This window comes from Anopheles bellator, chromosome X, assembly GCF_943735745.2.
Source record: "Anopheles bellator chromosome X, idAnoBellAS_SP24_06.2, whole genome shotgun sequence".
In the NCBI taxonomy this organism is placed as follows: domain Eukaryota; kingdom Metazoa; phylum Arthropoda; class Insecta; order Diptera; family Culicidae; genus Anopheles; species Anopheles bellator.
In genome coordinates this window covers 572,993-588,457 of record NC_071287.1, presented here as the reverse complement: position 1 = coordinate 588,457, position 15,465 = coordinate 572,993, and the positions used below count along the sequence as shown (strand labels likewise).

General features: G+C 49.3%; 2 protein-coding genes across 3 annotated transcripts; one reads left to right on the top strand and one right to left on the bottom strand.

The window, feature by feature from the left end:
* Positions 1–976: 976 nt before the first annotated feature.
* Positions 977–3,974, bottom strand: LOC131213899 (NADH-ubiquinone oxidoreductase 75 kDa subunit, mitochondrial-like). 2 transcript variants are annotated; one of them, XM_058208118.1, is made up of 5 exons: positions 3,856–3,974; positions 3,466–3,634; positions 2,174–3,361; positions 1,842–2,024; positions 977–1,752 (listed from the first exon to the last, which is right to left on the bottom strand). In XM_058208118.1, the coding sequence occupies exons 2-5, from the start codon at positions 3,628–3,630 to the stop codon at positions 1,111–1,113; spliced, it is 2,178 nt and encodes a 725-aa protein (XP_058064101.1). In that variant the 5' UTR covers positions 3,631–3,634; positions 3,856–3,974; the 3' UTR covers positions 977–1,110. The 2 variants fall into 2 exon arrangements, with proteins under 2 accessions (XP_058064101.1, XP_058064102.1); XM_058208119.1 differs by having other exon boundaries at positions 3,466–3,649; positions 3,856–3,966.
* A 348-nt stretch (positions 3,975–4,322) lies between these two features.
* LOC131213544 (mitotic checkpoint protein BUB3-like) lies at positions 4,323–5,835 on the top strand. Its single transcript, XM_058207604.1, has 2 exons — positions 4,323–4,888; positions 4,962–5,835. The coding sequence occupies exons 1-2, from the start codon at positions 4,694–4,696 to the stop codon at positions 5,748–5,750; spliced, it is 984 nt and encodes a 327-aa protein (XP_058063587.1). The 5' UTR covers positions 4,323–4,693; the 3' UTR covers positions 5,751–5,835.
* The last annotated feature ends 9,630 nt before the right edge of the window (positions 5,836–15,465 follow it).

Sequence of the window (15,465 nt, the reverse complement as noted above, 5' to 3'; positions counted from 1 at the left end):
ATTTCAATCCCGCCATGTGCAAGCGTTATGAAATTCTGAAAAGCATCAATTTGGTTGTGGAGTACTTAAAGCAAAAGTGGTGATTGCAGCAATAATATTGCGCCAGTAAGTGCGTCAGTACTGGCTGTCGTATTGGTCTTCGTTTGTCAGGAGCACTTGCAAAAATTGCACTTCTTTCTGTCGCATCACAGCCTTGACCTTGATAGTATTCGTTTATTGTAAGATCACTGTAACCGGTGACTGAAAATATGGGAGGTTCCGTAAGCGCTATGCCTTTACTGGCCACTGCATCAGGGATGGAAGAACCTAGATCAACTGCAATCAAAGAGAAACCAAAATGTAAAGCATGTTGCGCTTGCCCGGAGACGAAAAAAGCGCGCGATGCATGGTAAATGTCTTATTCAATATTACGTAACCAAACACTATTTTAACAATTTATTTTCTTGTTTGTAGCATAATGGAGAACGGTGAGGAAAATTGCAGTGAATTTATAGAACGGCACAAACAGTGCATGCGAGACATGGGCTTTAACATTTAATTTTAAAACAAGCGACTAAGCGTGTTGCTTGGTGGTTGTATCGCGAGAAAGCATGCTATTGTAATTAGATTATTTCTGTAATTTATACTTTGAACAACATTGGGTAACAAGATGCTCCGGTAGTCTTACTGCAATTTGTGTTATACTTTTGAACGTGAAGGATGTTCGGTTTTTGATTCGGGATTTATTGAGATAAATGTGTGTGCTATAGGGTATCTAAAGAATGACAGAAATATACCTGGCCGAGATCAAGTCCGGTTTTGCATAAGTGCGAACATAAAAAAAATGTACGTTTCTTAGATTTAGAAAGCGATTTATTCATATTTAAATATGCAACCAACATGATGTTACTAATTTACAACGATTGCAGCCGATCGTTTTGAAACTGCCTGTTTCGGTTAACTACATCCTCTGATGGAGCACGAGAATAAGCTCTGATCGATGGTAGCACAAAATTTATTGAATTTCTATTTGCATCGCGAAGTATACTTCCGTTGAGAGCTACCGAGCTATCAGGTGCTAGCCGCATTAAGGCCGAAAGAAACGAACGATAAGCGACAAATTTAACAGCTTTAGTTGATTGCCTGTTTCTTTGCGGCCGTCACACATTTAGCCATCGTAGGTGATGCTCGCGTTATCGGATCGGTCATAAAGAAGTCCTCCAATTTTTTCTGCAGTACTTCAACTTGGGCGCTCTCGAAATGAACCGATCCGTGCTTCAGCAGTGCATCGACGATGTTGAAAAAGTTGGACGCCTCGAGACGTCCGTAACGCACAATGTGAGGCGCTACGTCCTCCATACGCGCCCGCAATTCATCTAGAGTGTCGTATGGTAACGGAGTACTGGCGACTTCCGACAGAGCGCGTAGAATTTTCCAATCTTCCCGAGCCAGGCCGGGCGGTGTCACGGCGACCAACGTCTGCTGGGCACGTCCCTCTGTATTAACATATGTAGCCTGCTTCTCGGTGTAGGCTGCACCAGGAAGAATGGCGTGTGCGAGTTGTGCGCCAGCATCACCGTGGTGCCCTTGATAGACAATGAAGCAGTCTTTGGGCAGCGCTTCACGATCAATAACTCCAGCATCCGCTCCGAGCAGGAAGAGTACTTTCGGTTGAACTTCCAGTGCCGATTCGATGCCTGCACGATAGCCTACGTCCAGCGCAGCCGTTTGAGCTGCATTTGTTTGCAAAACATTCCACACTTTCCAGTTTTTCTATAAATGATATGAAAGCATAATTATCAACCAAAACTGAGGCAGAGTCGAGAAATTGATAAAAGAATAAGAATAGCGAAGAGACTTACATCCGCCGTTGACAGCCCGTTTGCAAAGACATGCAACGCAGTAAGGAAAGAAAGCCCGTCCTTGCGCGCCAGCTGATTAGCACCAACGATAATCAGTGGTTTCTTTGCCTCTTGCAGCTTCTTCGCAAAAAGATGGTGCCCATTAGCAATGTCGCGAATCACTGATGTATCGCTGCCCAAATACTGTAGATAAAAGCCAGATTTAACTTGATATGGAATGTGCTTAAATTGCATCGCTAACCGATTGTTCATTTAGAATATCGTTGATTGCATAAATTCAAAAGGCACTCGTGAGCGTGCCAACGCGAATAAAATTCTATAACAGCACATACCTCGTAGTCGTAGGAAAGGTTAACCTTCGGTCCAATCAGTGCAATGTTTTGCTCGTTATGGATGAAACCTTTGCGTAAACGGGTGTTAAGGAGCGGTGCCTCATACCGAGGATTGGTGCCCACGAGCAGTACCAAGTCCGCTTCTTCGCACGATGCGATCGACGAGTTTAGCAGATAGCTAGAGCGAAAGTCCGTTCCTGAACCGTCCGTTGGAAACTTTTGTTCGGTGCACAAGGTTTCCGATCCTAATCGATTGAGCAGGTCCTTAAGCGCAACTAGCGCCTCAGCGTCTGCCAGTCCTCCGGCAACAGCGGCAACTTTTCCCTTTGGTGCTCCACGCAACGCCTGCGCAACCGTAATTAATGCAGATTCCCACTCGACAGCTTCGAGTTCGCCGTTCGGTTTGCGAAGCATTGGAGCAATCAGCCTTTGGCGCTTCAGGCCATCGCAAGCAAAACGCGACTTGTCGGACAACCACTCCTCGTTGATGGCATCATTATCACGCGGCAAAATTCGCAATACTTCGCCAGTGCGCGTACTGATCACGATGTTGCTGCCGAGCGCGTCCAGCACGTCAATGGATTCAACTTTCCGTATTTCCCAGGGGCGTGCCACGAAACTGTACGGTTTGTTGGTGAGCGCACCGACCGGACATAGGTCGATCACATTGCCGGACAGTTCGGAAAGGAAAAACTTTTCCACATACGTACCGATCTGCATATCGTTGCCGCGCCCGGTAGTACCAAGATCATCAACGCCCGCCACCTCCGAAGCGAAGCGGATGCAACGCGTGCAGTGAATGCACCGCGTCATGATGGTTTTGATCAACGGACCGATGTCCTTGTCTTCGACGGCACGCTTACCAGTGTGATGGATGTCGGTGAAGCGGGATCGATCTGAACCGAACGCCATCGCCTGATCCTGTAGATCACACTCTCCACCCTGGTCACAGATCGGACAGTCTAACGGGTGATTCATCAGCAGGAATTCCATGACGCCTTCTCGCGCTTTGCGGGTCATTTCCGAATTGGTCTTGATGCGCCAACCTTTCATTACCGGCATCGCACAGGCCGCTACCGGTTTAGGTGATTTTTCGACCTCTACCAAACACATGCGGCAGTTACCTGCGACCGCTAGCCGTTCATGATAGCAGAAACGAGGTATCTCTACTCCAATCTGCGCTGCAGCCTACAAGATTTCAATAGAACCCAGAGCTAACTAATTAAAGGGAACACAATTTCGCGTAACCTTCGCTGTAGATTCAATATATGTATATAAAAATATATACATACCTGCAAAACTGTTGTGCCCGGTTCTACCATCACCGATTGATCGTCGACGAATACTTCAATCTTTTCTGGCACCTTCGCCGGAGCGGTAGTGGAGGTTCGAATGATTGCTTGTGGGTGGCATCTGGAACCCAGGGTAATAACCCGGGTGAGCGGAATTCGCAGCATTGTTCTGCAAAGTGGTGGACTTAATAATTTTGCATTTATGTGAACAAATAGTTTTGAATCGATTCACTATCATACACTAGAACGGCAGGAAAATACGGCTGTCAAAAGGAATTGATGCTTGGAAAAATTACATAATTTCTTCCACAGTTTCACACCAAAGAGCCGTGATTTGGGTTCAGACAGCGCGTTCATACCATTCGTAACGCAGTAATAGCACAGACTTACTTCAATTTGATCCGTCCAAAGATGTCTTGGAAAATTTAAGTTTTTCGATTAAACTCGATTGTATTTCCTTCACTCCTTCGCCGCTACTCCTGCTCGTCGAACAGTGTTTTTGACAACTGTTTGCTGAGTGAAATGACAGCTGTCATTGAATTTTCTTGTGTACACGTAAGAATGCATTGTTATGAGAGCTGTAAATATTATTGTTCTTACTCTTATGATCACCCTGCATTTTCTTGTTGCAGTTCATTATATTTCGAAAAAAAATGGCCTACAGAATGAATGGTGTGCACAATAACATCCGCAAATTTCAAAGACGTTAAAAATCTTCTTGTGCACAATCTTTCTAACGATAACAATCGGGGAAATAATGTGCTATAATGTGCATGTGCTATAAAAATGTATTGTATGTATGAGTATGAGCAATATAGCAAATCGCTCTGCACAAACTGTGTTTTCGATAACGGGGAAGCGTCCTGTGTGCGAGCTGGATTGTTTCTCGGCATTGAAGAGATAAACGAAGCTTTATGCTCAATCTTTTAAATATAAAAAACCGTATTTGAGGGAAAGTAACAAGTCTAGCAACAATTAGAATGTCCTTAAAGAGATTGTCACGTACTACACTAGTATTGTTTGTAATGTGTGGTGTATAATTGTTGATGCTCGTGATAGATTTTAATTTGCAAAATGCTCGTACAGCAATGTACTTCACAAACCATTGTTTAATTCTTTGAACGTTTTGTTTCGTTTAGATTCGCATTCGTATGTAAATAACGAAACATTTTCTGAGGCTTGACCTTATTCGATTGCGAAAGATAACTCTAAGAAACCGAAATTCACAATGGCCCGTAAACCAGAAACACAGCTCCTGAATGCCCCAGAAGATGTCATTTCTGCCGTAAAGTTTTCACCAAAAACGAATAAGTTTTTACTTGTATCCTCTTGGGATACGCGTGTACGGTTGTACGACGTGGTTACCAACACCGTGCGGCTGCAGTTCACCAATTCATCCCCAGTATTGGACTGTGCCTTTTTGGTAAACCTGCATATGGCTGCTACCACATACAGCAGCAGTGCTAATAAAGTCTTTTCCAATTTTCTCCTTCCAGGACTCATCTAAAACAGCCACCGGTGGTTTGGACAATTTGGTCAAACTGTATGATCTGACCGCGCAAGCGGAGAGTATGCTTGGCAGTCATGGGGCTGGCGTGAAGTGCGTTGAGTACACCTCACTGTTGAACGGAATACTCACCGGGAGCTGGGATCGAACGGTGAAGCTCTGGGACGCACGGGAAAAGGAATGCGCTGGCACGTATGAACAGAGCAATGGCAAAGTGTACTCGATGAGTTGCGCCGAGGAAAAACTTGTCGTAGCTACCTCGGAGCGGAAAGTCCTTATCTGGGACCTGCGAAACATGAAATCGTATGTCGAACGCCGTGAGTCGTCGCTAAAGTACCAAACGCGTGCCGTGCGCTGCTTTCCGAATGTGGAAGGATATGTGATGAGCTCTATCGAAGGACGGGTCGCAGTGGAGTACTTCGATCCGAGCCCCGAAGTGCAAAAGAAGAAGTTTGCATTCAAATGTCACCGGGCGAAAGGCAATGACATAGAGCTGATTTATCCGGTAAATGCGATCAGCTTTCACAGCGTATACAATACATTCGCGACTGGTGGCTCGGACGGTTACGTTAATATATGGGATGGGTTCAATAAGAAGCGACTGTGCCAGTTCCATTTGTACGATAGCTCTATTTCTAGTCTATGCTTCAGCGATGATGGTAGCACATTGGCGATCGCTTGCTCGTACATGGAAGAAGCCGAAAAACCCCCAGAACCCTATCCGGAGCCTACTCTGTATGTGCGTTACGTGAACGAACAAGAGACTCGACCGAAGTAGATAGACGCAAGGCGTATGGCATGCATTTTATGTAGTCCATCTGCAGAGTGAGTAATTAATAAATGTTTGTATTTGTTCTGATCCATTTGATCTTCAAATCTTCCTGACAATCCGTTTTTCATTCCTTTCCTGCCTAGAACAATATGATACGTAGGTCACAGGTAATGTTGTGCAGGTTGTTTTTGCTTTCTTTCAATTCCAATAACTATGCTGTAAAAAGGAATACCGGCGGCAGTCAAGTGCCACAGCAACAAAAAATATCAGTGGTTGTTGACTGCGTTGAAAACCTCTTGTAACGGCGCCGGGGTTCGCTCCGCAGATTGAAACAACAAAAAAAGTGCTCGCTCCTTATTTCCTCCGAGTTCTGACACACTGGCAGAAATCGCCTTTATTCCGTCACTAGTTAGTTTTACAACCGATGATTCGTGGCATTTCATTCGCAGGCTCGGGTTTGATCATTCCGATTCAGAACCTCTCCTGGTCATTAATTATTTCTTGTGTTGTTCCTGTGCTTCTTTCATCTCTTGGTTGCAGGTTTGTTGGTTTTGGATTGGATTGGATTGTTTTGGATGGTTTTTAATTTGTTGATTTATATTTTATAGTAGATGTTGGTTTCTTTTAGGTATTGTATTTTAGGTTTTGATGTTATCCGAGTTGTTTGCCAGGGCTGCTGGTAGGTCGTTTGGTATGCCTAGCTTTCTTCTCACTTGATCATATGCTCGGCATTCGGTGATTAGGTGCTGTACTGTGCTGGGGGCCAGTCAGTACATGCAATAGCCTCTCAATAGGATCTCACCCATTGATAGCGCGCTACGATGAAATTGCCCCCAAACAGCCAACAGGGCTTAAAGCCTGCAGCTGAGGTGTGCTCTTCGTCATGTTTTCCGATCCCAGCTGGTTCACCCGTTCTCACCTTTTGCTTCGGGGTTCCGGCGATAGCTGCTTCGCCAAAATGGGCAAGTTTTCGTTTTACAAATTCAATTTACAGACTACCGCAATTCATCGAATCGTGCCAGATTGAAGCGCAGGGATTTGGGGCTGGAGTGTGTACGTTCAACTTACTCTTGCTTTGTCGTTGGGATGGTGTCGCTCACGCTACCCTAAATCGCATTTCAATGCTTACCGGTCGAAGAATGAACCCACGTATCTCTCGCAGTTGAGACGCATGAAAGAGGGGTACCGGTCCAGAATTCAATACTCCAGTGATTGCCAACCGTGCCACTCCACGGGAGGTACCTTCTGTTCCGCACGCAGCCATCGAGCAGGTGTCAGACTCAGCTGTCTGGTGTGCAAAAGTAAATCGACGTTCCGTTCGGTGTTTCCGCTCTTGGAGACGCATAAATTTGCATGGGAAATGAACTGCTTTCTCGTGCTTTTCTGTCGACACAAAGGGATGTTTTTCTCGAATCACTACGGCATGTATCCCGAACGCGCCATGCAACTTTAGAAAGGTTCCTCGAGGTATTACTCCCTTCTCATGGTTGACTGCATCCGGTACCGTTCTATATCGTATTACAAAAAAAAAACAAAATTCAAATTTACAAATTACAACCACGTTTTCTTTGGACCAGTAACCGAGTTGCCACGTCAGCTACGTAGGCCGCGTGCGAGATGCACAATCGTATGGATGTTTTTTTTCTATTTACCCACATGAGCTCACCTTTAAGCTCATCTTCAACGGATTAGCGGACACTAGGATCAGTGGATTATCATGTCATTTTCGTTAGTGCGATTGTTGGGATCGTCCGAGCTTAATGGTGTGCCTCCGCAATCTTCACTGTCCATTCGTTGCATCGAGAGCAGTTTGACCAAAGATTTGCCTGGCCTGGTTTTGAAAGCAAATCCACAGTTGTGTTGAAGGTCCCGTGTTGAACCGATCGCCGCTGGCACCGAAGGACTCGTTCACTGGCACGCGTCTTCGAAGGAGACGTTCATCGTTGCGTTCGTTGGAATCTCGGTCTGAAACCAAACCTCTTATGCGCACGCTCGGAGGGGAAGACGCATGAACCACTTCACCGAGCCGTGCCCGATGGCTCGGACAGCTTCAACTCGGTAGTATGTCCAAAGGTGGCCGAACCTCAATCTGAGCACATGCTGTTCACACGAGGTACCCGAGTAATAAAAACAACCCTCAACGAGTAGTGCAATGGTTTTGCTTGCAGCGGACGTTTGCGAACAACTGCATCCTGGGAGAGAAACTGTACTAGATCGCAAGTAGATTTCGATCTAAAGAGTGGATGATGTGAACGATGTCACTGGTGTTTTCTGGTTTTTTCGGAAAACGCTGCCGCTTCTCTTAACGTTTCCGTTCTATTAGTAGCCTCTGATACACGTACGTACGTGAGATAAAAGCCAAGAATATCTTCTATTGACGCTCGAAATCAGACACGTTGCACCTCATGATAGATAGAGATCCTGTCAGTGTGAGCTACAGGAGAATGATATGATCTTTACATTGGGTATATCAGTCAAAAAGTTTCAACTTACTACCTTTCAGCAGTTGCCTTTTCTAGACGCACCGTTCGGGCAACGGCAAGTGCTTCAAGCTGTCGTAGATGGTACTACATAGTTCGCAATGTTGGAAACGGTTTTTCTAGTGTTCGAACACAGGCCTTTTGAAAATTTGCTTTCATACCAACCCTTTCCAACCGTTCCACGGTTTCCGAGCTCTATCGAGTCTTTCAGGAAAAAAGCCAGGAAAAAAGGGGTACGCACATCATCAGCGTTAATAATTCAACAGCAGTAATCGGCAGCAATAATAGGCAGGTTCAAGTCCTCTCTATGGCACCGTAATTTGTAGGAGGCGTGCGTGCGGATCAACAAAAACACGCCGTTGAACGTAAATCAAACGTGAATCAAAGATTTCGATCAGCGACGGTTGGCTGCGGGCGCGGGAAAGATATGGAAAAATTGGATTTGAAAAAGGAAGACGTAAAACGGCGTCTAACCTTTCGGGGAGGGTGGTGTGATAAGGACACAGATCGCCCACGTCCCTGTTTCTTAGCACCTTAGCACGAACGTTTGCTAGCGTTTGTGTTCTTCTACGCTCTTTCCCGTTTTTGTGTTGCTGAACCCTTTCGTAGCAGCCGCTGCAACGCGCCCCAAATGAGCATCCAGCCAACGGCAGGTTAACGTAGCCTAGGCCTAGCTCGACGTGTTATTTTTTTGTTAGCTCGAACCGGCAGGACTCAGCGGCAGCAGCAGCCTGAGCCTGGTGGAGTCGTTCGCGGAATGGGAAAATAGAAAAGAAATAGAAAGCAATTTTCGTTTTCGGGATCCCCGAGATTCGCGCGCTTTGCCACCTCCATCGGCTCCCCCCGAACACAGCCATCCCTTCGACATCCCGTCAACATCAACCAACCAACCAGCGGTTCTGCCGTGTTAACCTTGCGCCCTAACCGAAGCAGCACGAGGTGGGACAAGGAAAGGAAAAGAAGGAAATAAACATGCAAAAAAAAAATGGGAGCAAACAATAGAAACTCGAAGCAACACGACTCACATACCCACATACGCTACACAGTAGATGAGGTGTGTGAGGATGGGTCGAACTTGAGGCACGAAGACAATGGCCAATAGGAGACGAGGATCTTAACCACAGGCTCACCGCCGAGGTGCCAGGCTCAAAGGGACGTCGTTGTCGCCGTTGGTTTGTTGCTTTGTTTTCGGCGTCGAGTGTTCCCGACTCCTTTGGTAGACAGGCTGCTGCTGCTGCTCTGTTGCATCCGTTTCCGTTTTATGTTCGCCAGTTCAAGGGTGGCACATCCTAACCCACTGGCAAAACACGCGCCAGGGAGATGAGACAAAAGAAACAAAAGAAATTCGACAAAAAGAAACCAATACGAACGGAACATGAGTATGCGTGCCCAGTGGCCCCTCCCCCCACCAAGGAACACAAGGGGGCTTAGGCATCGAGTGCTATTCTTGGGCCCCACAATGGGGTTGTCTTTTTTGCCCTCCGGGCAGGAAGAAAAAGGGGCCACAAAAAAAAGAAGCAACTGCGGGAGCTGCAGAGCCTCTCGCAACTCTGGCCTGTTTTTTTGGGTCTATACCTCTTTCTCTTGTAAACTGTTTTCTTTCGAGGATCACGCTTCGGTTTAGGTCCCGATGATGCCCTGCGGGTGCCGCTGAACTAATCGAACATCGTGTTCTGAGCCGAGCTACTGTCGGCACAAGAAGGTCCTGACCGACATCGCGATCCGATCTACTGCTACTGCTTACCTGGATGCTTCAACGGACCGGGAACGGTTTCTCAACTTCTCAACCCAGCCCCAGGCAGGCATCGCCCCACGAGGCGACAACGAGCTGCGAGCTTGACTTTGTTGCCACACATCGTTTCTACTGGTTTTATTATTTATGTATACTCTCTTCTTCTACATCTACCTGCATCCTTCTCCCTTTCTCTCTCTCTCTCTCCCTCTCTCTTTTTCCCTTTGTATTCCGCTCCGTCTCGCTTCCTTCGTAACATAGTCCTTGTGTATATATTATATATTACATATATCTTTGTATACATGTTTCAGCGTACGGTTTCTTACACTTAATGAACAGTGACAATTGAGTAGGTGGCTGTACTTGCTACGTTTATCACATAAAAAGAGTTATAAAAATCCTGTTTTCCACGAGAGCCCTAGAAAACGTAGATGACTAGAGGTGTACATGATGGGTTCGAAACGGGGCGTTTTACAGAGGATATCGCCCAAACCGTAGAGCCCCAACATGGTCTCGCTCTCTCTCTCCCTCTCTCTCCCTCTCTCTTTTCTCTCGCTCGTTCGGGATAAACCACACCATCGGAACGGGTAAAAACAAACTCTACTGATCACGGGATGTCACAGGATCCTGGTGGATCTTGTGCAACTGTTGGTTGGTAGGACACCAGCATAGCTTAGAGCGAAAGAGAGAGAAAGAGAGAGAGAGAGAGAGAGCGAGAGCACAGCGATCAGGCGGTTCCCCTGGTGGGTCGGGGTATGTATTTACATGTTGCATTAACTACGAGACACGGCAATCAGTACATGTACACGTTGTATGTACACATCTTTTGAAGTAAGCCAACATCCTTCCTGCTGCTATCGCGAGTGTTGAATAGTTAGGACTAGCTCTCGGCGCGAACCACAACCTGTAGCTGGGGATTACGCTCTACAGGCACGGCGCAACAGGACAACAGCAGGACGTTCTGCCGGTTCGGTTGGCCGCGGTGCTATCGGCGGTGCTTCAGATATTGCTTCAGGACTGTGTGCAGGCCGACCTGGCTGAAGGGATGAGGTCGCCATTCACAACCTGCGTTAATCGTTTGGGGGAGGGCGTGGGCGAACTGCACTTCCTCGCTCCTGAGGTCCCCGAGAAGTGAGTGTGTTCGCGTGGCATTCGTTCCAGGACTCTTTCACTGCCAGGCAACACTTCCCGCAACTCCACAATCACCACGACGAGGCGACGGGCAACTCAAACCACACCACCAGACAGATGGAGAAACAAAAAGAGATAAAAAAACGAGAGAGAGAGAGAGAGAGAGAGAGAGGAGGCGAGCTAGGCGAAATTGCTTCTCGTAAATTGCCAAATTAGTAAGCAGACTTTGGGTCACCTTTTAAAGCCCCCGCCCCCGCTCCTTCATCAAGCGGGCGGAGGATTTGGGGATTTTCTTCTTTTCCTTGCGCGTTCCACTCAAACTTTCGCCCGAACCTTCGAGGAGCGGTCGATCGGTCGGATGGTGTGGGCACTTCCAGTTCACTGGTTCCAGCGACGACGACGACGACGACGGTTTTCCTCAAGAACCCGGCCGGTGGTTGTGTTTACACGAGCACCACACAATTAGCATTATATGATAAACGAAGAGGAAACGGAAGTCCCGGACCCTCCGGAAGTGGCGAGGAGCGCTTGGCCGTGAGGGAAACGTGGAGGCACTGGAGGCTGGCAAGAGAACCAGGTCCGAGGGGGGCCCCGAGAAGATTGGCCAGCCAGCCGAGTGATCGATTGACAGCACCAGGAGCCCAGGATATGCTTAACCTATACAGTGGACATCCTCCCGGCCCAGATCTGTCCCCGTTTTTTCGGCCCCGTGGGAGTACGCCAGGATATTGAGCTATCTAACACGGGCTGGCGGGCGGGCAGCCCGTTCCCCGTAACTGCACGATTCGAGCACTCGAGTCTACGAGTCCGGATGAGTTAATTGAGCAACGCTGTCCTGTCCTTCGTCCCTGTGTTGCCTAGTCTACTCGGCGAAGGAGCGGTGGCGCGGCACCGGCACCGGGTCCGCGGGTGATCCCAGGGTCCCCCGCTCGAGTCGGTACCGCCGCTGTTCGAGCAGTTCGAAGGAGGTCTGCTGACGCCGCAGCTGCTGGTGGCGGCGGGAGCTGGCACGGTGCGGCATGGTGGTGCCGGGCCCGACCGGTGCAAACGTGCACCTGCGGCCTCCCCCGCCACCCCCGCCGAGGGTCGTGAAGGTGCCCCCGGCTGCCGCCGCCGCCGTCGGCGTCCGCTGGGCGTTCGTGATTATGACCGCGGGGTTGGCCGCGGATGGCCCCGGACCCGGCACCGCCACCGTCGTCGTGCTGGACCCGGGACCGGGCTGCCCTCCGCTCCGCTGGCCGCCCGTCTGCCCGACCGTGCGCGACCGATGGTGGTAGTAGTGGGTTTGGCAGTAGTGCCGGTGGTGGTAATGCCCGGTGTAGCGGTGGTGGTGGCTGTGGCTGTGGTGGTGGTGATGCTCGCCCCGACTGTGCCCCCGTCCAGCCGGGCCCTGCCCCCGGCTGCTGCTGCTGCGCCGCTGGTAGCCGTTGTCGAACATGCCGCTGATCTGTGTGTGTGTGGGGCGAAAAGGGATCGAAAAATAACTGCTCGATTAACTGCTCGAATAACTGCTCGAACTGCTCGAACTGCTCGAATAACTGCTCGAAGGTGTGTGTGCGTGCGCGAGTAGGGCTCGCGATACTTACGGACGAGGAGGATGCCATGAGCGTCGCCATGTGGCACTGCAGGAAGTCCAGGACGGCAGGGCAGAGAGAGAGAGAGAGAGAGAGAAAGAGGAAGGAAGAGAAATGCGATTAGAGTGACCACACACACACGCGACAGTCACAGGCACTGCTGGCTAAAGCGGACGGTGACCTCTTCCGTGTCGACGTGTAAGGGGAGTGATGGGGCACGGGGACGGCGTGGGGCAGAGGGAGTGTGAACGCCCGAAGTGACGAAGTGGGCCCCGGCCCCGGGGCCAGCCTCTTAATCGTTTCGCCGGATGGGAAGTTGCGGTTGGATGGACGCCGAGCGCGGAAAATTGGAAGCGGACCGTAAAACGAGCGGGCGGGTTTCGCACGTGAACCACCGCCCCCCACCCCCCCCGGGACCCTTCCTCCTCCGACCTCCTCTCATCCATCGTGGCCATCGCCCGACGGCAACCCGCAATTACCGCGCATCTCTGCCGCAGCATCGCGCCAAGCCCCCGGCTCAGACGGGATGTGGAAGCGGTGAACGGGAAGCGGTGGGGAAGGGATGGCGGTGGGCGCGCCGGACACTGGCTGGAATTTATTTTCATTTGATTTGGTGAAAACTCGACGAAGGCGCCCACATTAACGAACGCCTAGTTTCCTTCGCTCTCTCCACGAGGACACCAGCCGGAGGCTTCCTAGCCACTCCTCTTCCTGCTCCTCTTCCACCCTGTGTGTGTGTCTGTACCTTGGCGCCGTCAGTTGATTAACTTGCGCTTTGGGAGGCGGTGGCAAGGGGGGGTGTGAATTTCGCCACATACATAGGTCAACGGCGGAGGGAGATGCCAACAGAGACAACAGAGGCGCGGGCCGGGTGTAGCAAACTTTTCACTCAAACATTTATTGCCCTCGACATTCGCGTGATCCTTCGCGCAGAGCTCAGAGCGGTGGGTGGCCTGGGTGGTGGGCCGGTCAACCGAAGACGAATACGGGGGGGGGGGGGGGCACGGCGCTCGCTTCGTTAGCAAGCGAAATGAGACCCTCTCACCCTGTGCTTCTTCTGCTTCTCGGCTTCTTTGTTTTGCTCTCCCCGTCCCCCAGCCCACCCCGTTACTCCTTTCGCCTTTCGTGTCCTTCTCGCGAGGCTCCCAGGACTGCCTGTGCCTGTGTATTTATGCTTTCCATTTCGTTATCTAATCTTGAAGCCCCGAGAGAAAGTTGTTTATTGGGACGTTGCCGTGGGACGGTCGGGAGTATGAGGGGCGGGGGGGGAGGGGGCAGTTAAGTGGCCACCCGAACCAAACCCCGCAGCGGAGCAGCAACCCCCGGCAAGTGTTGGGCAGACCCGGGGCAGAACCAATTTAGCTTATTCCGCACCATCGGATCAATCTCTACCAGAGGCCGCATCCATCTCTCACTTTCTCTCTCTCTCTCTCCCTCTCTCTCTCTCTCTCTCTCTTGCTGTGTATTGGCCCCGATCGAGACATAAAGTTGAATTTTTGTTGTCGCCGTCGCCGAGACCATTAGGCTTCTCGCTGGGCCCGCGGCTCGGTGGCGGCGAACCGCTTCGCTGCAAACAATCCTCGCCAGCCGAACCGCCGCAAACAGCAAATAAAGGAGACCCTTCCCCACCCCCGAAATGGTGGGTGGGGGTGGGGCGGCAATGGGGAGAAATAATAACAATAATAATGACACAGCCACAATAGTGAGCGACCAGTGCACCGGTCACAGCAAACAGAGGATGCGTTTTCGGTGGTGGCCAGCCTCGGGTGAGCTCGAAGGGATGGAGGAGGCGATGGAGGACCCACCCTTTACGAAGGGGAGCCGGCTTCCGCCGTCGTCGAGGCAAACTTTTGGGGGGGCCGACAGTGGCTGCCGAGCGGCGGCAGTGATTGGCGGCAGGCAGCGTGGTCTAGCCGAGGCGTGTCGCCATCGTGATTCTCTCTCTCTCTCGCTCTCTCGCTCTCTCTCTCTCTCAACAAAAAGCAAGGCAAGGGGTGTGTGCTTCAGCCGCGGAGCGCGCCTCGGGACGCAGCACTGTGGGAAAAAGGCGGTCATAAATCAACTTCAGTCATCAAAGAAACTGACGGTTTTAGTTATATTAGCCTAAAATAGATAAGTTATCTATGACAAATCTGAATTTTTAGCCCTTCATGTTGCGTTGTGTTATGTTGTTGCCCTTCATGTTTATGCCTTTTCTATTATTTGGATACACTAAGTAAAATCTCTATCTCGTATTCAAACAACCGAATGTAGTCTTTGCAGCTAATACGTATTTTCAAGTGATTCAGAATATACGTTGGTATAGAATTCTACCTTGTGCAATACAGTACAGTATGGGTAAATGAATGTGTGTTTCTTTGGGAACCTCTGCAGGGTAGAAGTTCTGTCACCTGTTTCAAAATATACGTTGGTATAGAATTGGACCTTTTGCCATTTTTATGCCTTTTCGATGTGCAGTATGGGTGTTTCTTTTAGGGGATAAACATTTTGAGGTAGTCGTTATAATGAAAGTTGTTGTATATATAGCACACCTTCGTGTTCTGCAAAGCAATTCCAATTCGTTTTCGGAATAGTCAACATGGTTGTTATCAAGATTAAAGAAATCGTCGATCTGTTCGGGTTTTCTCGTTCATTGAAAGATAATGTTGAGATTGCAATCAATTTTATTCTTGAAAAAGTTGGAGCAGTTAAGCTCAATAAGCGAACGCTTGCTGTCCGAATCAGATCTATTTTGGTAAAAGCAAAAAATGAATACATCAAAGCTAATCGCAACAAAAACGTGTTTGATCGTAATTCTCGAACGT